Genomic DNA, 23914 nt, shown 5'->3' with positions numbered 1-23914 from the left:
TGTGTGTGTGTGTGTGTGTGTGTGTGTGTGTGTGTGTATGTGTGTTCTTGCCTATGATATCTTTCCTTTGACCTAGTCTTTCTGTGTAGCTGTGGCTGGCCTGGTATTCACTCTGTAGTCCATGGTGACCTTGAATTAGTGACACTCCTCTTGCCCCAGCTTCCCAAGTGCTAGCATTGCATGTAGTCCTCTGGTTGTTGTTGTTGTTGTTGTTTTAAGCAGAGGGGCAGGACTATTGAGTAAAGACCCAGAACCAGGCCTCACTTAAGCCACTCCAAGAACACTTCCATCAGGAGGAAGGCGGTTTTTCTCCGTCATTACTCTGATGCCTCAGGGCTTTAGTCAGGACATCTGACACTTCTCCTTACCATTCGACGTCATCAGAAAATGGGGTGAGAAAAAGATTCCAAGCCTGTGCAGACCCACAGACTACCATGGGGCGTACACACACATACATGCATGCACATTCGTGCACGTACACATTCATGTAAACACACACACACACACACACACCCTACACTTTCTCCATAGCATTTGCAGCTGCACAGAATCAAGTCTCGAAACATCAACCTCAGACTCCATAAAGCTAGGGGGAGCTAGGAGCCCTCAGCTTCACCCATCACTTCCATGGCTTCAGGAGTCAACAAAACCATAAGTCGAGGCTTCACTGGCCTTCTTGCCTCTGATGTGAATACTCCCAGTTTTAGAAATCTTTCCTCGCCAAACTGCAGTGCCTCTGGCAATATACTACTACAGCCCCGCCTCATCTCTAGAAGGATGTCAGGGGCTGACCTCCAAACCGTTTCCATCTCGGGACCTCTCCTTCCTTCCTTCTCCCTCTCATCACACTTTCTCACCCACCTAGGCTCTCAGCCCCTCCATCAGCCTGTATCTAAGAAAGTTGCCAAGAGCATAGAGCTGAGCCTTTCAATGTGTCTGGGAAGGGTTTCAAGGTCTCTTAATGACTGATTTGTGCATGGCATTCTCCCTTCACAGCCTCCTCCACACTTACAAACACATGCGTGTGCACGAGACCAGAGCTGTGGTCTATGGTCAAATAAATGTGGATAAATATGAGTTAAACAATTAAAGCTGTTATTGCAATATACAGCTCTCACCTCAAAGGAATGAGAAATTATATATTTATATATAATCCTTATTGCTATATGTAATATTATATATAGTTTAATAGTTTATTCTGGAGCTAAGAGTGGCATTATCCAGGGGCACAGGTTCAGGTTGCCCAAAATACCCTGTTCCAAGGTACTAGTGGTTTCGTGAGTTATTTATAGTTATTGGGGAAAAAAAGATAAATCAAGGCATGATTAAAATGTATTGGCGGGAGTATCAGATAGGCGGGCTGCAGGAAAGCAGGGAGATTTATGTTATAGATTTCGGATGCTATCCGATATTTTTGGCTTCTAGCTTGGTGGAACCTAATGTTCTGTTAATGCATCACAAGCTTTCATGTGATATTCACTAAAACTTTAGGTCAGGTGCAGAGAGTGGACAACAGGTGACAATTAATAAAGATAGCCCAAGCCAATCTGGTTCTGGCTTTACAACATTTCAGTTCTCCACAATCAGAAGTTCTGATATGTCGATCAGCCTTGTACAGTCTTTTACATGAGTGTCATTTATTTATTTGTTTGTTTGTTTATTAGTACATTTGGGTTTTTTGTTTTTATCGTTTTATGGAGAACTTCAGTTCACGCAGCTCACTCAGAACACAGCTCACTCTTCCACAAGAACTCTAAAAGCTTTTGCTGTATTTGGAGTGCTTCATGGGTGAGCACAAGGCACAGTTGTTTTTCCTGGGGTTCACCCATCCCCATAAGCAAACAAGTCACCCAAGAAAATAGCTTGTTAGCTGTGCCGCCTGCCCTTCTTCATTCCTGAGAACAGCTGGGACTCAGGTGGTGCAGAGTCATGCTGGCCACTAGATGGAGACATTTCTCCATGGCAGGTGGACTGTTCGCCACAACCCAAAGCCTGAGCCTAGGGCATCACATGGCTATGCAAGGCTGGGTCTTCAAAGATCCTTCTTCCCTGAGCCATGCTGATCTAATTCTCCTTCAGCACTTGGGACGCATTGTGCTGAACCCAGCAGATTTGTATATTGCTGTAGCCGATTTGGGTGATTAAAAAATACTTCTTTTGTTTCGTCGTGTAGGAAAATAGCTTCAGTAGATATAAGCCCCAGTTTTAAAAGACCATTCATAAAAACATGTTACTAAGACATGTAAGTCATGCATACTGCTGGGGGTTTATTTTCTTAGGATGGTACATCATTAAACACTGGAAAAGTGGGTATGTTTGTGTTACATTGGTCTTTAGTAGCAGGGCTAGTTGGATGGACAAAGATTGTGTGTGTGTGTGTGTGTGTGTGTGTGTGTGTGTGTGTGTGTGTGTGTAAAACCTGCTAAGTCAGGTTATATAGTCCTTATTCAAAATGACTTGACTTTCTTAAAGTTTGGAATATTTACATATACATAAAGAGATACCCTGAGGATGAGACCCAAATCTACGTATGAGTTTATTTGTGTTTCCAATATATACTCTTTCTACAGAACCTGGAAGCAATTTTCTGCAGCATCTTTAGTGTGCCCACCTTTTGACTAATCCCACACCATGATCTCGAGTGTGGAATTTTCCAGACGTCAGCACTTAAAAAGCTTCAGTTGAGATTTAGGGATTGGATGTACTCAACCTGTACACTAAAGAGTTATGGACCAAGTAAACTGCCCTTGAAGGGTACATCTGCCCTGAGAGCTAACCATCCGATGAGCCTGGTTGTTCCCCGACCCTGAGGTGTACCCAGAAGCAATGCCACCTACCAACCTCGTGGGTGTTGAGACAGTGAGTCCATGGGATCCTCGTGGTCCTCTCTAACGTCATGAGTGTGTTGAGAGAGCCATCCTTCCAACTCTTCATCAAAAACTTCAAATCTCTCTCGCGCGTGGCAGGTTCTCTCAGGTCAGGGTGTATGGAACTTGAATGTGGGAAATCCACTTTTCATTTGCAGTTTTTGCACCACCCGACGGCATGGAGTACAGATGCGAGTGAATGGTGAGGCATTTTCATTAATACATGAGTCAGGCCATGGCCACGAAAGAATGAACACAGGAAAGACTTGGTCTAAAGGTTAGGTTAAAGTATAAACACGTTTACAATAAAACCTAAACCATGAAGGTTGGGAAATGAACTCAGTAGTCTCTTCTGGAGCTGGTGGGGTTTTTCTTTTCTTTTCTTTTCTTTTCTTTTCCTTTTTTCTTTTTTTTTTTTTTTTTTTTTTTTTTTTTTTTTGAATAGAACAGCTCTTTTACCTGCATGCCTTCATGCATTGACTAACTTGAGGGCATTGTCGTGGTACATAATGGCGTGGTTTCTGAAGACTGCCTTGCCCTTAGTTAATTACAAGAAAGCTTGGTTTTTCAGAATCCAGCAAAGGGCAGTGGGGGAGGGCGTGACTGGTTGGTTTATTATTGCTTGATCGCATGCAGCCTGAAGAACACTTAATAGCCAGCAGGTAGCAAGAAAGCCATTTTTCAACGTGTAGTAGAAAAGAGAGTTGGAGGTAGTGTCTCGGGAGTAAGGATAAATGTCTCTCGTTCTCTGCCACCCTCAAGTGCAATAAACTTGAGGGTGAACAACACCAGTCATGTCCTGAAGAAACGGCCAGGGCTTCTTGCCGCAGCCTGTCCTCCATTCTGTGGTGGATCCTCACAAGGCTTCGTGAAGCAGGCAAGCCTGGCTGCCAGAGATCTCTCTAGAGTACCATGTCTGTGAGCACTGACTCTCCTTTTCTCTTTCATGCTGGCACCTGGCAGAGTGTGGGAACCACTGCCTCAATAGTAAGTACAGTAAGGCCTGGAAGAGGCTGAACCGCTCACGCCCCTGCCAGAGCCCGCCAGCTTTGGCCAGGCCCTGAGCACAGTGCAGCCAATGGCAGGCAGAAGGGAAACGGGGTGAGCGGGAGTGGGCATCAGACACACCCACCAAGATAGCAGGGATCTGCCTTCCAGAGTGGGTATCCAAGCTGGCTTTCTCCTAGTTGTGTCTCAGAGAGTACTGGGGTAGGGGGGTCTAGCAGGCAGGCAGCCAGACTAGACTCCACTCTTGTAGACAGTCGCCTCCTGGGGGCTCTGTTTGCAGAGCCGACTTGTGACAAACACAGCGTGATCCTTTCAAGAAGATCCAAAGAGAATGATGTCTGTTGGCCACAGGCCCACAGACAGGGCCAGCAACAGCAGCAATGGGTCCTGGCTGTACCTCTCACCCTGGAGTGAGCAGGGCCCATTGGGGCCTTCTTGGTTATGTTTAGCCGAGGGTCAGACTCCCATGCTAGTCAGTTTGGGCACCCTCCTCTGGTTTCCTTATCTGCACACAGTTCTTGAAATAAGGGGCTGGTCCCTCAACTAAGAGCTCCCACCCCCTCCTCTTTTTCCTCTCCACCCCTTCCTCTTCCTGCACCCTCCACTCCTCCCACCCCCACCCCAACAGTGCTGCTCCGAGTCCTGGGAGCTCATGCCTTTGGTCTTTGCTTTCCCAGTCTACAGTGTCTCTGCTTTCCTGACCCATGGCTGGCTACCCACTAACCTTTCTCTCTCATTCTCTTTCTAAGTTTAAAAGTCAAATTGAAACTCTCCCACTGCTCACAATCAAGTGATAGGTTTCCCTTCCTGGCTGTGGAGTCCTTAGGCAACGTCTTCTTTGTATCAACCACGTGTGTTCTTGGAGTTCTAATTGTCTCATAAGCCAGTTATTCCCTCATTTTACATACTATTTTTTTCAATGTGAGATCTACTCTACCTTGGCTTCCTTAAGCTGTTATTTCTGTATTTTTTTTCCAAAGAGGAAAGGGGAGTTAGTGTGGTTATTTCTCTAGCAGAAATCCCCTCCACACTCCCTAGTGTGTGCCACTACACACGCCTGTTCTTTTGAAGTCTATGACAGGGTGATTTCTCAGGGGGACCAAGGGATGGGAAATGGGGAAGAAGGAACTTCGTTTCTAAAATACTGGGAAGTAGGAGGTGAGCAGAAACCAAAATGAGGCAAGCCACTCTGGTTCGTGGTCTGCCTGAGTCCTAGCTGGGGGACGGATCTCGATTGCCTTGTTCTGAAACGGGAATAGCCAGGCCCACCCTTCTTGTTGTGCTTCTGCATGAATCTGGACCGAGGGCTTCGTCAAATCTCACCCAGGAGGATTTAATGTCTAAAGGAGGAGTCAGAAGCTCGTCCACTGCACTTCTCAGTCGCTCACATCAGAGCTGGGGTCTTTGGAAGATGGTCCCCAAATAAAGAACCCCTCTGGGCCCTGTTCGGGGATGACTTTCTCTGCCTCCTTTGGCAAAACTCTGGGGTTATCCACAGCTGCTCTCCACATGGCTCCAGCTCCCCTCCAGCTTCCAAGAAGCACTGGGGACAGTTCAAGTTTCAGCACATTGCAAAGCCTTCTCTGCAGAACGCCAAGGCTGGTGACAGTGGCCGCCAGGCTCCAGAGAAAGGGGAGAGGGGCGAAATCCCTGCCAGGCCACTGGGCCAGGCTGCAGTGAGCCAGGCCAAGCACATGCACAGCCAAGAGGAAGGGGCTGACAAGTTGTCAAATAGCACATTCCACAGCTAGCTTTCCTGACGTCTGCGAGTGCCGAAGCCCAAGGGGGGTAGGGGTGCGCGTGTCTTATAACCTCCATTTTCTGTTCTGTCTCAGCTATTACAGAAGCCATCGAGATCCCACAGTTCATCGGCCGCAGCTACCTGACGTATGACAACCCAAATATCCTCAAGAGGTAATGAACCCGCACAGCAGCTCGCTTATTCCCTAGATGTCAGTTTCTTAATACCACTCCCTGAGTTTATCCTTATTGTCTGTGCCAGATGATAATTCTCCCCATGGGCTGGGGTGGGGGGGGCAGGGGTGAACATGAAATAAACATAGAAACAAGAACAAAACAAGTGAGCCAAACTTGAAGGCATCAGTTTTCTAAACAAGCCCATCGTAAGCTCTCCAATCCTTTTCTGGTCAAAGGGCCTGGAAGAATGTCTCTTGCCCCTGGGGTTTCCAGTGTTCCAGTTTGAGAGGCAGAAGGTGTTGGACGCCCCTGAAGCTGGAATACAATCACATCAGACACCCCCAGCTCTGACCTTAGAGGGGGTTCTGAGCTCTCTGCTATTCTGTGCCACAGCCTGCAGATCTGCCTGGAGCCAGTTGTGGAAGGGTTCAGCTGCTCCCAACCAAACAGCTCAGAGCCACTTCCTGCCAGGCCAGTACCTGTGTCTTCAAATGTCCACTGTCCTCTGAAGATTGCTCACTTCTCTTGGTGTGGACAGAAGAGCATGGTATAAGGACAGAAGGCATTATACAAATGCTTGAGTTACAGCTTTTGTTCCCTGGGGGCAGGGATGGGCTAGGATTCCAAGCAGCCTGTATATGTGGCAAGGATTGAGGTTGGCTCTTAAAACATCCTTCCATTCAGCCAGGCTTGTTTTTGGCAACTTCAGTTTGTCCCCCAGTCCTTTGACAGTGGAGATGTTCATCGGCCTTTAATCACCAGCAAAATTGTTCTAGATTTTTTCTTCCCCCTTAGTTTGAGTGTATACTAATATATATATATTTAAAGCCACCTTGCTTTAGGTTAGAACTTAGGGTATCAAGGAGCAAGACTAATTGAAAAATCTTCATCTGGGTTGCTTGGGGTGACTGTAGGCATAGCAGACTACTGTAGTGGTTTGATTAAGGATGACGACCATAGTCTCATGTATTTGAATGGTTGGTTCCGGCAGAGGGACTGTTTAGGAAGGATTAAGAGGCGTGGTTTCGTGGGAGGAAATAGACCCGGCTTCACTTCTCTAATCACAGCTTCTGTTTGTTGCCTTGGAGTGAGGATTTAGATGAGAAGCATCCTCAGACAGCGTGCAGCCTCGTCTGCCTCGGACTCTTTCCTACCAACCGTAGAAAGTCATTCGGCACCCCCCAAAGCAGCGCGTTATGAAAGGAGTCCAAGTCTTTGGCCGCTAGTGCTTAGTCAGAGGCCGCCAACTGCGAAGGGAGCTAGAGCTGAGGTGACAGGAGATGGAGAAGCCTCAAGTCAGAGCATCTCTGTGGAGCACAAGCATGGGACGTGTGTGGATAGGCACATGGACACCTGTGTGAAGCCATCCAAATGGATGTGTTCATGATCTACTTCAGTTTAAAGCCTTCGGAGGGTCACGTACCATAAAACTCAGCTTAAAATGTCCTCCTAAACAAGAAGAGGATTTCGTAAAATGTGTACAACCTACATACAGCTGGGCTGATTAATCCAGAGGCCCCACAGCATTCTCAAAGACCCAACTTCTCATCTGTGGTACCTTCAGCATAGTCCCTAGCTTCCCATAGGACACTCATGAGACGATTGTCAAGTTGGCCAGTGTCCTATGGAAGCAAAAAGGACTCTCGCTACAGAGAGAGGAAGCTTTGGCAGAGCCCTCCTGGTAAATGGGACAAGAACTTATGTGTCTATTCTTAAACCAAGCATTGGTAAGAGAAGCCAAATGGGCTTGACTGACTGATGCCGGCCCATGTTGCCAAGGGAGCGAAGGAGCGTGACTCAGAGGCAGGGACAAGCAGGTTCCTAAAGAACCGCCCAGGGTTGACTTGTCTGTAGCTGGCCTGGTGGCCCTCTGCATGAGGAAGACAAGCTTGATGCCTTCCTCTCTAAATCGGGCCGTAGTAAGCCTAGACAGAAGTCCCCTCCCCTCGCCCTGGCATTCACTCCTGAATGCACTGTACAGCTCTGAAATGAAGCATGAGGGAGACAGAGCTATGGTACCACTCATGGGAGAAAGGAAAGGAAAACACTTTCTGCTCTTCTTACCAGAATGGGTAAGAAAAAAAAAAGAAGAAGAACTGTGCCCCTTGTTCTCGTATGTTACTACTGCTTATGTCCCACCTGCAGACTTGAACCCACGGAAGTGGTACCAGCCAGCCTGTGAAAAATCTGAAAATCTAAACTCCAGGAGCCTTGGCTTTAGGTTCTAGCAGTGCCTTGCTAATGGGAATATTAACTTCTATTTCCGCCGGCCTCACCTTTCACTGGAGACCCTCAGGCTACATCAGATAAATGCTGATAATTTTCACCAGATGAATTTGTAAACTAACCTTAGGAGCTAATGGGCACACAGAAGCCCGGAGGGGCCTCTTCCCAGAAATGCAGATGACCCCGGACCCATCTTGCTTGGTGTCCACTGTCCTCAGAGCTCTGTCATAGCTCCCTTCTAAGACTAACAGCCACTCGATCAAGTCACCCCCTTTGAGGCCCCAGGCCTTGCCTGTCTCCCCCCTCGCCCCCACTCCACTCCAGAAATGCTACCAAGGACAGTCACTGCTGTCTTTGCTGGCCTACCACTGCCATGATTACAGCCCAGAGAAACTTCTGATTTGAGCCGTGTGGCAACTGGGAAGCCCACTTTCTGCTCCCCAAGAGCCATTGAGTAACAGGGAGGGAAAGAGAAAGTCTAGTGTATAAAAGCCATCTGCCTGGGACTGTGACATTATCCAAAGTCTTGTTTCCAGAATGTCTTTGGATTGTGAGACTAGCAGGGGTGGCCCTCCTTGTACTCGCCAGGTGCATGTAGGTGTAGAAAGGGCCAGATGATCTGCACACCTGGTTGCTTAGAGAAAGCAAGCAGGGATGACTCAAGACAGATGTCCGTGCTTGATGTCATGGACTCGATCGATTGTGCATTTCCTCCAGGGTGTCCGGATCGAGGTCAAATGCGTTCATGAGGTTTAAGACAACCGCCAAGGACGGCCTGCTGCTGTGGAGAGGGGACAGCCCCTTGAGGCCTAACAGCGACTTCATTTCCCTGGGTCTTCGGGATGGAGCCCTGGTATTCAGGTAACTTCATCTTGAAGGTTTTTTTGTTTTTTGTTTTTTGTTTTCTCAAACAGTGCAGCAATACAGGGATGCAGGAGTCAGCCCAAACACACTCCGTTGGAGCTGGTAAGAGTGAAAGACTCCAGCCTCATTCCAGCCCCCTGATCTTTTTTTTTTTTTTTTTCCAATATTGACATCTATGCCCATGAGGCAAGTTTACACCATTCTCCATTTTTGCCAATTCATTCCAAGTTTTATTAAACTACCGTCATATTCGTTTGTCTAAGTATTGTCTCTCACTGTATTCGGGCAACTGTGGCACTCTCAGGTAGCTTCAAAGGAGACAGTTTGGCACAGTCTCAGTGGTTACTACCTAGCCCTCTATAGAGCAGTTCTGTGCCCCTTGTCCACTGTGTCCCTACTGTATGCTTCTGTCTTGTGATACTGACCAACCTGGGAAGATCTGAAAATCTAAACTCCAGGAGCCTCGGCTCTAAGTTCCATCTGCTTCACCTTAGCTATGAAGCCTGAGGGCACACGTGCTTTGTGGTGTTCTACTGCAAGGAGAAGGAGAGTCAGACGCTTGTCTCCACAGAGCAACGCCACAGCTGGATCTCTGTAAATTCTTGAGTGGTATTAATAAGGCCATCCCAGAAGTGCTTATTTTCTTTCTCTTGCTCTTTCTTTCTCTTTCTTTCTTTCTTTCTTTCTTTCTTTCTTTCTTTCTTTCTTTCTTTCTTTCTTTCTTTCTTTCTTCCTTCCTTCCTTCCTTCCTTCCTNTCCTTCCTTCCTTCCTTCCTTCCTTCCTTCCTTCCTTCCTTCCTTCCTTTCTTTCTTTCTTTCTTTCTTTCTTTCTTTCTTTCTTTCTTTCTTTCTTATGTACATTGGTGTTTTGCCTGCATCTTGGTGTTATGTCTGTGAGAGGGTACCAGGTCCTCTAGAACAAGAGTTACAGACAGTTGTGAGCTGCCCTGTGGGTGCTGGGAATTGAACCTGGGTCCTGTGGAAGAGCAGCCAGTGCTCTTAAATGCTGAGTCATCTTGCCCAGGCCCTGCCTTTCTTTTTGAAAGATTAATTTCCTTAAATTATTTTAATTTGTGTGTGTTTCTGTCTGTGTGAATGAATACTATTTTTGTTTTCTTTCTGAAACAAGGTCTCACTGTGTGGTTTTGGCTGACACTAGAACCTTTCTTTATAATCCAGGGTGTTAAATTCACTGAGCTCTGCCTGTCTCTGCCTCTCTAGTGCTGGGATGAAAAGCATGTCCACCCTACAGTTCTTACGTCTTTTAAATGAGTTCATGTAGCTCTCTATGTTGTGAACTGGATGGCTATGCAACAGTTAAAGAATTACCTGGTCAGGTGGTAGTGATGCACATCTTTATTCCCAGTACTTGGGAGGCAGAGTCAGGTGGATCTCTGTGAGTTCAAGACCAGCCTGGTCTACTGGGCTAGTTCCAGGGCAGTGCTGTCTTGAAAAAAAAAAAAAAATCAAGAAATAAAACAAGCAAAGGTGGACACTTTCTCCCCTTCTCCCGACTCTTCTCCTTACCAAAAAGATCAAGGGCTCAATTTCTAAAAGGTAGGGACTATCTTGTTAAACATGAAAAGCCACCAAGCAACAGTGCCTTTGCAAAACTTGTTACGAACGTCAATCTGCAGGCTGCAGCCTCACCTGGCTGCATTTCCCCACAAGGTTCAGTTATCTGCTGAGAGCCTCAGCTTGGCTCTGGGTCTTTAGCTCCACGTGGAGGTATTATTGTTAGGGATTTGTTAAGATTTTACTCCTAAAGGAGTACCAAAATGAATGTTCAGTAAAAAAAAAAAATTAATAATGATAAGGAATTAATCAGAATTAATTCTGGGGCTGCTATCAGTCATGTGCTAGCGATAGTGGGATTTCAGCCAGGTAGGCAAGGCTAGCAGGAAGCTATCGAATTTGAAGAGAAGACATTTTGAGGGGAAATGTGACTCCCCTAACATCCCACCTGCTCTGTGATTCAGCCTTGTGATGGGGGACGTTGTGGTGGTATGTGGCTTGTGAGCAGACACTGACAGGCAAGGAGCAGCAATTCTCCAAACTAAGCCTTCTCCCCTGACCTGTGATGTGACCCCAGCACTGCTCCCCACGCTTTGTGGCCCCAAGGTCCGATGAAGAGGCGCTCTTCCCACCCCTGTCAGCTCCCTGCTTCAAAGTCATTTCTTTGTGGTTTTCCTGTGGTTAACCTCACTCGGGCCTCAAGTACTTGAGTGTGCCCAGAAAAGGGAACTGAAACAGGAGCTGAGAAGAGGGCGGGACAGCCCCACTCCCCCTCAACTGCCAGCTGAATTCAGTGCGTGGAGACCTGAGCACACTGGTTACCGGGCTCCCACCAGCTCTGCCTTCACCCCAGGCCCTGGGGGAGCCCCTGCCAGCCTCCTACCACCCATCTAACCCCCTAGTCTATCCTGGACTCACAGCCTAGGTTACTGTCTCTTCAGTAGCTGACATTGTCTCTGTGCTTTCTTGTGTTCTGTATAAGACACACTTCTGGGGCCTGGGTAGGGGTAGAGCTGGCACCCATATCTAGATCCACTCATTGCTGCTCCCTGGGCACTTCCATCTGAGTAGTTACACATCCATCCACCCCACAGGGATGCATGGGAAAGTCTAGGCTGAGCTAGGAGCAAGCAGGTTTATGATGTATGCAGGGAGTCTAAAGAGCCCAGCACACAGTGAGTCACCGTCACTGGGGAGTTTGTCCGCTAGATAGACTCCTGGGCTTGCCCAACCCCAGGCTCTGATAGAGTTAGTATGGGTACGCACAGGGATTTTATTGGCAGCAAGCAACCCCCAAGTGTTCTAGAAAGCCCACTCTGAGAAACTGGATCTGAAGTGGCTTCGGGGTTCCACATACTTGATTCCCATGGCAGTGTGACCTCACATAAACTGCCTACCTTCACTCGGCCCCCTGGCTCCTCGTCTGTGAGAGAAAAGGCCAGTCGGGAGGGTTTGGTGGGAAGGTGTGCCTGCACACGCCCGTCATCCCAGCTCTTCTGAGGTGGAAGCAAGGAGGTTAGGAGTTCCAGGCCATTTTCAGATTCATACACTTTATCTTAGCCAAAAAACGATCCATTTTCAGATTCATTATGAGTTCTATAGGCAATGTGTGCTACTACAAGAGCCCTTGTCTCAAAATAAAACATAAAAAAACAAAAGGATAAATAAATCAGAACAAAATATTCTGATCTTAAAGAACTTGCATCAGGGAGGTCTAGAGTGCTCACTGTTCTCCAGGGTGTACACACTCACTCTTAAGGTGGCAATGTTTCTGATGCAAACAGGAGAGAGAGCCTGAGATAATGGGGTATACTCAAGTTTCTAGACTTTCTAGCCAGGGTGATTTGAATAGGCTTGGCCCCCAGAGACTCAGGTGTTTGAATGCTTGGCACACAGGGCGTGGCAATGTTAGGAGATGTGGCCTTGTTGGAGTGGGTATGACCTTGTTAGAGGAAGTGCATAACTGTAGAGGGAGAGCTTTGAAGTTCTATATCTTTATCTATATCTATATCTATATCTATATCTATATCTATATCTATATCTATATCTATATCTATCTATATTCAGGCTTTGCCCAGTTCAGAATAAAGCCTCCCTCTGCCTGCCTGAGGAACTCCAGTCTCCTCTTGCCTCCTGGCTGCCTTCAGATCAAGATGTAGAACTCTAGCACCAAGTCTGACTGGATGCTGCCATGCTTCCTGCCATTATGATAATTGACTAAACCTCTGAAACTCTAAGCCAGCCCCAATTAAATGTCCTTTATAAGAATTGCCTTGGCCATGGTGTCTTTTCATAGCAATGAAAACCCTAACAAAGACACTACCCTCACCTAACTCCAGATCCTATGTGTCTCAGTCAGGGTTTCTATTCCTGCACAAACATCATGACCAAGAAGCAAGTTGGGGTGGGGGAGGAAAGGGTTTATTCGGCTTACACTTTCCACATTGCTGTTCATCACAAAAAGAAGTCAGGACTGGAACTCAAGCAGGTCAGGAAGCAGGAGCTGATACAGAGGCCATGGAGGGATGTTACTTACTGGCTTGCTTCCCCTGGCTTGCTCAGCCTGCTCTCTTATAGAACCCAAGACTACCAGCCCAGAGATGGTACCACTCACAAGGGGACCTCCCCCCTTGATCACTAATTGAGAAAATGCCTTATAGCTGGATCTCATGGAGGCATTTCCCCAACTGAAGCTCCTTTCTCTGTGATAACTCCAGCTTCTTTCAAGTTGACACAAAACTAGCCAGTACAATTGACCCCTTGCCAACTTGACACAAAAACACATCACTAGTAAGCCTCAACCCTTAGTTCTTATCCATCCCCAAGATCTAAATAACTTTAAAAGTCCTACAGCCTTTACATATTAAAAGTTCAATCCCTTTAAAATATCCAGTATCTTTTAAAATTCAAAGTACTTTAAAATTCAAAGTCTCTTAAATGTGGGCTTCACTAAAAAACTTTCTTCAAGAGGGAAAAAATATCAGGGCACAGTCACAATCAAAAGCAAAAATCAATCTCCAACCATTCATTGTCTGGGATCCAACTCACGATCTTCTGGGCTCCTCCAAGGGCTTGGGTCACTTCTCCAGCCATGCCCTTTGTAGCACACAGCTTGTCTCCAGCTGCCTGTACTCTACTGCTGCTGCTGTTCTTGGTGCTCATCTCATGGTTCTGGCATCTCCAAAACACTGCATGACCCCTTCAGTCCTGGGCCATCAATTGCAACTGAGGCTGCACCTTCACCAATGGCCTTCCATGACCTCTCACAGTGCCAAGCCTCAGCTACTCTGCATGACCCAAAATCAGTACCACCTGGGTAACTCCTACAAATTACCAAGTCCACTGCAGCACAAGGTACAACCTTGGCTATCTCTGGAACTTAGCCTCTGTGCTCTCAGAAAACACTTCCCAGAAGATGTCACCTCAATGATGCTGGTCTCTTATTAATCACTGCTAATTTCTTAGCTCCAGCTAACCAGCATCAATAGTCCCAGTAATGCAAAGTTTTCTCTTTAGTAGTTCTGGTATCTTGTTAATCACAGCTGACTTTTCACCCCCAGCTAACCAGAACCACAGAATCTTCACATCAAAATAGCAATGGCCCTGAAAAAGAGTCTTTACTCTTCCCTCTGAAATTTCTCAATCTTTTGCACTGTTCTCAACATTATCTTCCAAGCTCCTACACAACATCCCACAGAGCTCTTAACACCGAATGGATCTTCTAGCTCAAAGTTCCAAAGTCCTTCCATAGTCCTCCCAAAAACATGGTCAGGTTGTCACAGGAATACCCCACTATGCTGGTACTAATTTGTCTTAGTCAGGGTTTCTATTCCTGCACAAACATCATGACCAAGAAGCATGTTGGGGTGGGGGAGGAAAGGGTTTATTCAGCTTAAATTTCCACATTGCTGTTCATCACTGAAGAAGTCAGGACTGGAACTCAAGCAGGTCAGGAAGCAGGAGCTGATACAGAGGCCATGGAGAGATGTTACTTACTGGCTTGCTTCCCTGGCTTGCTCAGCCTGCTCTCTCATAGAACCCAAGACTACCAGCCCAGAGATGGCACCACTCACAAGGGGCCCTTCCCCCTTGATCACTAATTGGGAAAATGCCTTACAGCCGGATCTCATGGAGGCATTTCCTCAATTGAAGCTCCTTTCTCTGTAATAACTCCAGCTTGTGTCAAATTGACACAAAACTAGCCAGTACACTATGCTAACTTGCCACTGAAATTCCTACCAGTGAACAGGAGTGAGCAGAACAATGGAATTCTCAAACCTTTAGTTTGGGAGCCAAGTTGAACCCCAGAGAGAAGTCAACTTGCTCACTGAAACGAGTGTGTCTTTCAGTTTATTGTGGTCTGTTTCGTTCCAGTCTGTCATATGTGGGGCACAAAACCAACCAGAAAGCTGTATGAATGTCGTCTGATGTCCTTTCCCACTTATTGTGACCACATAACACTTTCAGGCACCAGAGAAAAGGAAGAGATCTGACATTAGTAAAGTGCCTTGTACCATGGTTTAAAAGGGACATTACTGGAAGTGTCAGCACATGAAGGAGGCCTGAAAATATCCAAGTAGTTCCCAAGGGCCAGACCCAGAGCCTCTTCTAGGTGTCCCACCTTGGTGGCTAGTCTGTCAGTCATTGGTGTACACCGAGCTAGGTGACTTAGGACTCAGTAGTGAGAGTCAGGGAACATTAATAGAGCAATGAGTCAAGCATGTGTGACTTTATTGGCTTGATAACAAAGCATAATTCCTGTGCAGTGCACATCTTCTCAGTGGGCAGTCTGGGGAAATAGATAATATGTAGAGTCAGGTGTGTTGATGAATGACTATGGTCTCAATACTTGGAAAGTAGAAGTGGGACAGTGAAGGATTTGTAGGCCAGTCTCAGCTACACTGTAAGTTTGAGACCATGTATATGATGCATATAAAATAATCTAGGGGCAGTATGAACAGATGGTTCTTTACAGGCCCAGATTGGAAAGTTAAGTCATGAAGAAACTAACTGATTTGCCCCACCTACATGATGGTGGGATTTTTGTCTGCCAATCTCTATTTGAACTCCCTTGCACATGTCCTGTCCCTTCAAGTGAGTAAGAGAGCCTGTGGCTACAGAAAAGAATGAAGCCTACGCTTGTTCCACCTGGTTCTAATACAATGGAAATGTTTCAGTCACAGGGACACAGACTGCCACATTCAGGTGTGGTTCCCTACACACAGGTCACCTGACTGCAGGACCTGGGCATTCCTGACACTTTAGTTACATGTTTATCACCTTGGGTTCATGCCTCTACAGGGCTGCCCTCCCAGAGGAGACCTCAGGAACTTAACTCCTGAGGGTTGCATTGTCAACCTCCTGAATAAGATTCACCAAATCCCACCCTTTTGGCATGGTGGCATTATTTATGTATGCCCTACTGTGCCCTGCATTCAGTGTTAACTGTCTCTAGAGTCCTGCAGGGAAAGTGTCTTGCCCATCTTTGAGAGAGTTAGGCAAATCATCTTAGGTCATGGAGATGGTAAAACTGACAAGACTGAGGATCTGGGCAGGTCGGTAGAGTGTGAGTACCCATGCTCTGCCAACAAGCCACATGCAGTGAGTTAACTAATCCCTCACCTCTGATTCTGCTTCATGGGCATTCCCCATTTACACTGTGTGTGTGTGTGTGTGTGTGTGTGTGTGTGTGTGTGTGTGTGCGCGCGCATGCCATAGTGTACACATGGAGATTAGAGGATAACTTCTGGGAACTAGTTCTGTCCTTCCACCATGAGGGTCTTGCGGCTTGAACCCTGGCTGCCATGATTCCTGGAAAGCATCTTTACCCTCTAAGCAATTGCCCGGGCCCAGGGTCATTCTTTTCTGTAAGAAGCGTTTGGCTTGCACAGAAGGAATTCTCCAAATCCTCACCTTCTGGCTATTTCATAGGAGACACTTGATGTAGGAATATGCGCTATAAAACGGTATAGATTTTAGGGTTGTGGTGGCAGCTTTGTCCCTTGGCTTGCCGAGATCTCCCAGCTTCTCTCCTCGGATCAGTGCTGTGGCTGTGTTGTTGCTGTGGGTCTCTGTTAGGAAATGAACGGGCTGCAGAGCTTTCTCTCTCTGTTAGGAACAGGCTGCAGAGCTTTCTCTGGGAGAACAGAGTACTTTCTGTTCTCACTGTTGTCTCTGGAAAGAACCAGCACTTTATCACAGCTTTCCTCTCCCCGACCTCAGTGTGTACACACCTCTCTTCCCACAATGAGGACAAAGCTGCCCCCGTGGGCCCCTCTCTCTCTGGATGTTTGAGCATGTGGTCTGCTTGTGTTATCCAGGGAAGGTCTAGGCAGTTGGCCCCCTGCCCAGATTGGAGTAGTCACTCACTAAATATTTGCTGGATTGAATTAAATTAAAACATGGAATGAGCTGTGAGTGGCTGAAGAGGGCTCCTGGGAAGCACACCCGTGTCTTCCGACTCCTTGAGGGTGTCAGAGTATCTGGGAATTGAGATGCGACAAGGTAGGTCTGATATTAAAGGGGGAGGGGCAGGGAATACATGAAGTTCAATTTTATATCTCACCTCTGTGATTTCAAGCAAATTCTCTTCATCTCTTGAGTTCAGCTTACTCTACAATACTGGGTTCCTTCCTTTCTTTCTTTCTTTCTTTCTTTCTTTCTTTCTTTCTTTCTTTCTTTCTTTCTTTCTTAAATGCTTAGTAATTTCCTAGGAGTTCTGCAATAAATTATCACGAAATTTATAACATTAAAAAAAAAAAATCAAAGTTTGGCCAGGTGTGGTGGCGCTAGCCTTTAATCCTAGCCCTTGAAGGGATTGTGGTAGGTGGACCTCTGTGAATTCGAGGCCAGCCTGATCTACAAAGTGAGATCCTGGACAGCCAGGGCTGTTACACAGAGAAATCCTGTCTCAAACAACACAACAACAACAAAACATACAAACACCCTACAAGCCCCCACCCCCAAATCAATGTTTGTACAATTCTGGAGACTAGAAATACAAAAATCAATACGTCGCCAGAACTACTTCCTTGGCAGGACCAGGGGATTCTGTTAGTGTTTCTGGCGCTGGGTGGCAGTCCTCCGTGTGTCTAGCTAATAGATGGATACATAGTTGCAGTCTTTGCCTTCATCATCACAGATTGTTTCCCCCCACATGTCTCTGTGTTCAGATTGTTTTTTCCATACAATGGTATCGGTCATACTGATTGAATGTCCCTCTAACCCAGTGCGGCTTCACCTTAACTAACTGCACCAGACCCTCTCTCCAAACAAGGCCATATTCCAAGGTTCATGGTGGGCAGAAATCTCAGAGAAACGCTGTGCAAAGCGGTGCGGATGATAAGGTCTTCTCATTGACTCTAGGGCTGTAGCTACAATGCTTCCATACATGTGCCTGGATTGCCTTGGCGACCTTACACTGTGTGAAGTAAGGTCATCACAGGAAGGCACCTGCCCTGTGATTCTACTGAACTGGGTATCTGGAGTAGTCGACGCTAACGAGCAGAACGGTGGCCCTCAGGGCTTGAGGGATATTGGAGCTAGAACTATGCAGTATCCATTTTGCAAGACGGAAGTATCCTAAATGTTAGTGACATATGGATATTCTTAATAGTCCTGAAAGGTACGCATAAAACAGCTTAGATGGTATAGTATAATGCTTACCCTACCACATCTGCAAATGTAAAATGCCATACCTTCATGTACTAAGCTGGAAAGCGATCCCCTTCAGTACCAGCCTGGTTTCCTGGGTTAAGGACATTACATCCTGGGTGACCTTGGGCAGCTAGAGCCTTTGCAAATGGGCAGCCCCCTGCGTCTTGGTGTTTCATCCTTTCTTTCTTTGTTCCTGACACCTTTAGCTACAACCTGGGCAGCGGTGTGGCTTCCATCGTGGTGAACGGTTCCTTCAGCGATGGCCGGTGGCACCGAGTCAAGGCTGTCAGGTGAGACAGAAAGGGAGACAGAGCCAGGTATAAGCGGACATATGGGTTCCAGCTTCCTTTCCGCCTTACTGCCCTCGAACTCGCCTTTACCGGGCAGCCTCATATTGCCACCAAAGCCCACACCCTCGAGTGATCTGTGGGCAGAAAATGAATCCCTACATTAGCCCTGAATGGAAGCAGATGTATGCTGAGCGCGCGCGCGCACACACACACACACACACACACACACACACACACACACACCATATAGGCATCTTCCCGCCCTTTCCCTTGGCCCTCTTTGTCCCCTTGGGCTATCTTATTTCTACTTCCATATCATATATATATATATATATATATATATATATATATATATATATAAAATTTTATTTATCTGTAATTAAAGAGTCCACCCAAGAGAAAAAGAAACATATATTCATCTCTTCAAGACAAGCTTGGTTTGATTGATATGATTCTATCCAGGAACATACATTTTCTAAAAATATATAATTTTTGTTCTTTTTTTCTTTCTGGCTGAAGAAAAAAATACATATCACATTTTCTCTAACCATCGTGTGGTTGCCTGGTACCTAGGTAGCTTCTGTAACTTAGCTACAGGTTTTATTATTGCGGTGCTTTTGAACAGCGCTGCGATAGTCATTGAGGAGCAAGTATCCTGTGACATATAGGGTTAGAGTCTTTAGGGAACATTAGACTTATTGAGGTATCTCCATATTAATTCACATAGTGGTTAAACTAGTTTACATTCCTGCCAGCAATCTATAAGGGTTCCCTTTGGTCCACATCCTTGCCAGTATTTATTGTTCTATGTGGAAAATCACTTGATAGTGGCTAAATTAGGGTGGAGACTTAATGTCGCACACAATGAAAATTTGAGGCCATGGAGATCTTAAAGAATGCTCTAAATGCCCTTGCATAGGCAACCCCCCCCCCAAAAGAATATTATCTGAGCATTAGAAGTCATAGACATTCACCTAGTCCCCATGACATATCTGTGCCCTCCTATGCTAATTGCCACCCTGATGTTTTATTAACTTTGGGCAGATCACTCCCGCATCTTTATAACTTTGTTGTGTGTCCTTATTCCTAACAATATGTGAGGGCTGAGGGCCGTGGGTGCTCAGCATCATCAACTTCATCTTCTGATTCCCTGTAGGCTGTGTTAAGACCATCCTTAGTCAGCCCCCTGCCCTGACCACGCAACCCACCTTGGAACCTAGGAAGGGATATAAAGACAAGACCTGTGTTTGACTGCTATCAGACACCTCAAAGTCCAGATGTATGTGTAGAGATCTCAATAAGCCAAATCTCTAGTTGTTGGGGGAAAAAAAAACAATGATTTTCCACAATGCATATTTACAGGTTTGGATCTCATTTTTTTTTTTCCTAGAAAACAAGTCAAATGCAGAATCCAACCTAACGTCAAACCATGCTCAGCATCCAGCTTGTGAAAGGCTCATTTCTCTCTCCCTCATTTACAAAAGAGTTTGCACACAGGCATCTCCAAAGGAATGTGAGATGCTTTGGTTCTCAATTACAACCTCATCTAGTCCCAACAGCTGCCCCAGAAACACCAGGCAATATACCCTGTTTATATCCGTGGGTCAAAATGGTTGGTAGAACAGTCATACACTGTAGAAGAGTTTAACTTTCATAATTATTGTGCTGTGATTATGTGAAAACACACAATGTTGTGGATACCAGTCCCTTCTTAGACATGTAAGGAAACAGATGTTAAATGCAATTCCCAAAACTATATAAATTGCTGTGGACAGAACTTAAAATCAAAAAACATTTCTGTTCTACCCTATGATGTAGGCCACACACAGGGATTTCAGACGCTTGGGAGAGATATTATAGTGGAATGTTCTCTCAGAAGAAACTCGTATGCCAGAACATCAAGCTTGGCATGTGCAGACAGCTTAGTAAACATAGCCTCTCCTATTGACACGATCGATCTCATGTCTAGTATGTCTTGGGTTACAGTGAGGGCTGAATAGGAGATGTAGCCAGGAGCTGGATGGGTTGGAATATCTACTCATACTCTGTGAAGTGTGAGCAGGCAGGCCTAGTGGGAACTGGATGGATCAAGGCTACAGCTATCACATATGACAGGAAGGTCTGCGTTGATCTTAATTCTTTATGGATGGCTCTAGATCAGAGACAGTAAAATAAACAAGAGAGGGAATCTCTAAAAGGAGGTGGGTTCTGCTTTGTATGCTGTCTTGCTTTGAATGATTCTGGTCTTACAAGCATGACTCCTAATAGAGCAGAGGAAATAACTCATCTATCCAACATCTTGTCCCAGATAAGCTAGACACTGTGCTTTATAACATTTCATATTCACAGAAATTTAAGATCTGTAATTTTTTCTCATTTTTGTGCATAAAAACAATCATATGACGATATGTAGATAACCACAGCAACATGCCCCTCAGGTCAACCTCAATAGAGTAAGGCGTGTGTCAGGCACTGTGGCCCTGTGCTTCGCATGTATAACAGGTGGGCTGCACAATAGCTTTGGAAGTTGATCTTAGTTGTTATCATTTTATGTATGGATGCTAAGCTTTACAAATTCATTTGCTCATCCATCTGTTATGAGGAACCATACACTATTCAAGATGCCCAAGACACGCCATTGAGGAAAACCAACTCCTTTCCTTGGTGGTCTTGCATTCCTCTAGGATGCAACAATGAATACTAAAGACAATGGAGTATATTATGTCTTCAGCTCAGAAATATAAAAAATGAAAATATGCTCACAGTTGATGAGATGAAGTAAGCGGGAATTGTTTAGAGTAATGGGGGAGGGTGGCAATGCAAACAAGACATATTGTGAAGGCCATTGCCCATCCAGGTACAAGGGAGTAAAAATTATTTCTAAACTAGAGAGGACATAGCAGGAAGAAATTCTTGAAAACTCAGTAAATGAAAAGATGATATCAGAGAACGAGCTCAGGTTGGTCCCACTTCCGAAGGGACTATAAAAGCTGGCATTTTGTGGGTTTTGGTGTTTTGTTTTTTTGTTTTTTTTTTTGTTTGTTTTGTTTTGTTTTTTGACAACTTCATTACTCAGCACACAGTATCAAAATGATTGCATAAACTCCAACAATAACTGTTTACCTCGTCGGGTTCCGGTTTCCTTTGCTTTGCAGAGATGGCCAGACTGGAAAGATTACGGTGGATGACTATGGAGCCAGAACAGGCAAGTCACCTGGCATGATGCGGCAACTTAACATCAATGGGGCTCTGTATGTGGGTAAGTGACCTTGACCGAAGCTTAATCTGTCAGGCCTTTCCTCCTTTCCCTCATTAGATCTTTATTTGTTGTCCGGGGGCTGTCTACTCCACAGGGTCAATCAAATACCTGGGAATCAGGAAGCTGTCCAAATAGTCCATTCTTCCATGTTCTGAACTTCTGACTCATAGCTGAGGTGGCAGGAAGAGACTCACTCCCATTGCTTTTGTGCTCTGGAGTGATCCATCAGGAAAGAAAAAAAAAAACCACACTTTGTGTGTGTGTGTGTGTGTGTGTTTATAGAATAGGAACTTTCTAAATATATCCACATGAATTCTCTCTGAGGAAGGAGGATCTGTCTGTGTGTCCTCTCTCAGAATAGAATGAATAGAATTCCTATAAATGGCTAATAATCTACTACACAGACAAAACAAAAAGGGCATGAATTGGCACCTTTTGTGTTTTGTTATTGTTGACATCACGCAACATTTAAAAATCTGTTGGAGAACTGTTTGGTTTTAAGGTTGTCAGCTGAGCCAGAAATCACACCCGAGATCAGCCTTTGTAGGCTGCGGAGGTGTATTCAACCTGATCAAGATCCATCTAATATGTGTGATGTGCTAGACACCCTGTCTTTGGCCAGGGGACACTCAAGTAGACCATAAAGGATCTCCAACAGGTCACACCTCTTCTTGGTTCATTCTCTCTCCCCCCTCTTTGCCTCCTTGCAGGTGGAATGAAGGAAATTGCTCTGCACACGAACAGACAATACCTGCGAGGCCTTGTGGGCTGCATCTCCCATTTCACACTGTCCACCGATTACCACATTTCCCTCGTGGAAGACGCCGTGGATGGGAAGAACATCAACACTTGTGGGGCTAAGTAACACCAGCTGGCCTTGCCCAAGGGACATAGCCTCTATCCTGCGATCCCAGGGGCCCGGAGACCCTGCCTGATGCTGCACTCAGAGGGCTTGAAATCATGTGTGTTTACAAAGTACACCCTGGTGAGAGCCAAGGCTGAAGGCCCTGGGTGGCCTTCTCTGCTAACACCCTGTGGACCGAACCCAATGGACTACCGTGGACAGGAAGCATTGGACTTTGTTGTTCAACGTATAGAGTCCGAGAGAGATGATCAGTGTAAGCTCTGGGAACTCTCTGCTGTAGCTCAATGGCTCTGTTGTGTTAATGAGAGTGAGAGCCAGACTGGATGAGAGTGAATGAGCAAGAGAGAGAGAGACAAGACACAGAGAGAGGCAGAGAGACCACCCCTCCGAATAGTATTAAAATATTTCTGCTCTTCCCTGACCTACGACACTAGCAGAAAGACTGGGAGACCCTGAACTTCATACTTCCAATCTCGGTCTATGGATTGTGTAGATTAACCCCTTCCATGCCTCGCTGACTGACTCAATGTTCTTTGACTAGACCATGAAAAATAAATGTTGGGGATAAATTAAACATAGAATAATAATCAGACTGTGGCATCCTTCCCCCAAGCTTACCTCTAATCCAAATATTCTTTCTTTTTTCTTTTCTTCTTCTTCTTTTTTTTTTTTTAACGATGCAGATCGAAGAAAGTGGGCCCCCTGATTTTATAGCTGTACTTTTTGTATGTGACCGTTTTTATAGCTGCAGCCTGTCCACACTGGTGGTGTGCTTTTTGAAAGTTAGTGGCTGATCCTAATTACGACACACCTTCCTAATAGCTTTCTCACAATGGAGATGTGATCGGGCCATTTGTAGTGTCAGGGGAGTGGTAGCAAGTGACGAGGATGGGCCATTGGGAGAAGGGACCATTCTCTTTCAGTATTTGCTGATGGTTCAAGCGGATGAACATGACGCTGTCCAAAGTGAAGAGATTAAAAGGAATGTATCACCGAGGTGGGTCATTACCATTGTTATTTTAAGAGAGGGAAAGTGTCTGTAATAAATATAAATAAGGGAAAGAAAGAGAACTCACTTGGTCATTTGTGGAGGTGTGACTGATCCTGCAGAGGCCACATCTGCAAAGGGACAACAAGGTTACTAGAGAGTCCAAGGTTGTGTGGGATCTAGGGCCGTGTCCTCAGCAGGGTCTGCGGATCTGGACCCAACAGAGAGGGCTGCTTTCGTCTTCTGTACCATCAGCTGTGCCCTGTGCTATGCATGCACATGACTGCAGACAGCTGGCTCCCTGGCCGGTCCCCACAAGAGGACTTACTAAGGGAAAGGTGAGATGAATGTTGCCCCTCTAAGTGGAAGGAAATATGATCCAGCTCCTGAAAGAGCCTATAATTAGTCTCAGGCATGGCTCTATTCTTGTTTGTGCAGCATCCATTCAGCAGAGACTTG

General features: G+C 45.9%; 1 protein-coding gene across 1 annotated transcript in view; it reads left to right on the top strand.

The window, feature by feature from the left end:
- Positions 1-23427, top strand: part of Egflam (EGF like, fibronectin type III and laminin G domains) — a 180936-nt gene extending 157509 nt beyond the window's left edge. Inside the window, exons 18-22 of the mRNA XM_021208318.2 lie at positions 5711-5789; positions 8736-8879; positions 18260-18343; positions 21499-21602; positions 22313-23427. Of these exons, the coding sequence (XP_021063977.1) occupies positions 5711-5789; positions 8736-8879; positions 18260-18343; positions 21499-21602; positions 22313-22467 (566 nt within the window). The 3' untranslated portion in view covers positions 22468-23427. The remainder of the gene's footprint in view (positions 1-5710; positions 5790-8735; positions 8880-18259; positions 18344-21498; positions 21603-22312) is intronic.
- Positions 23428-23914: the final 487 nt, after the last annotated feature.

The sequence above is a fragment of the Mus pahari genome, chromosome 11, assembly GCF_900095145.1.
Source record: "Mus pahari chromosome 11, PAHARI_EIJ_v1.1, whole genome shotgun sequence".
NCBI classification, from domain to species: Eukaryota; Metazoa; Chordata; class Mammalia; order Rodentia; family Muridae; genus Mus; species Mus pahari.
Note: the sequence above shows the minus strand (reverse complement) of the source record. Positions and strands in the feature narration are given on the sequence as shown.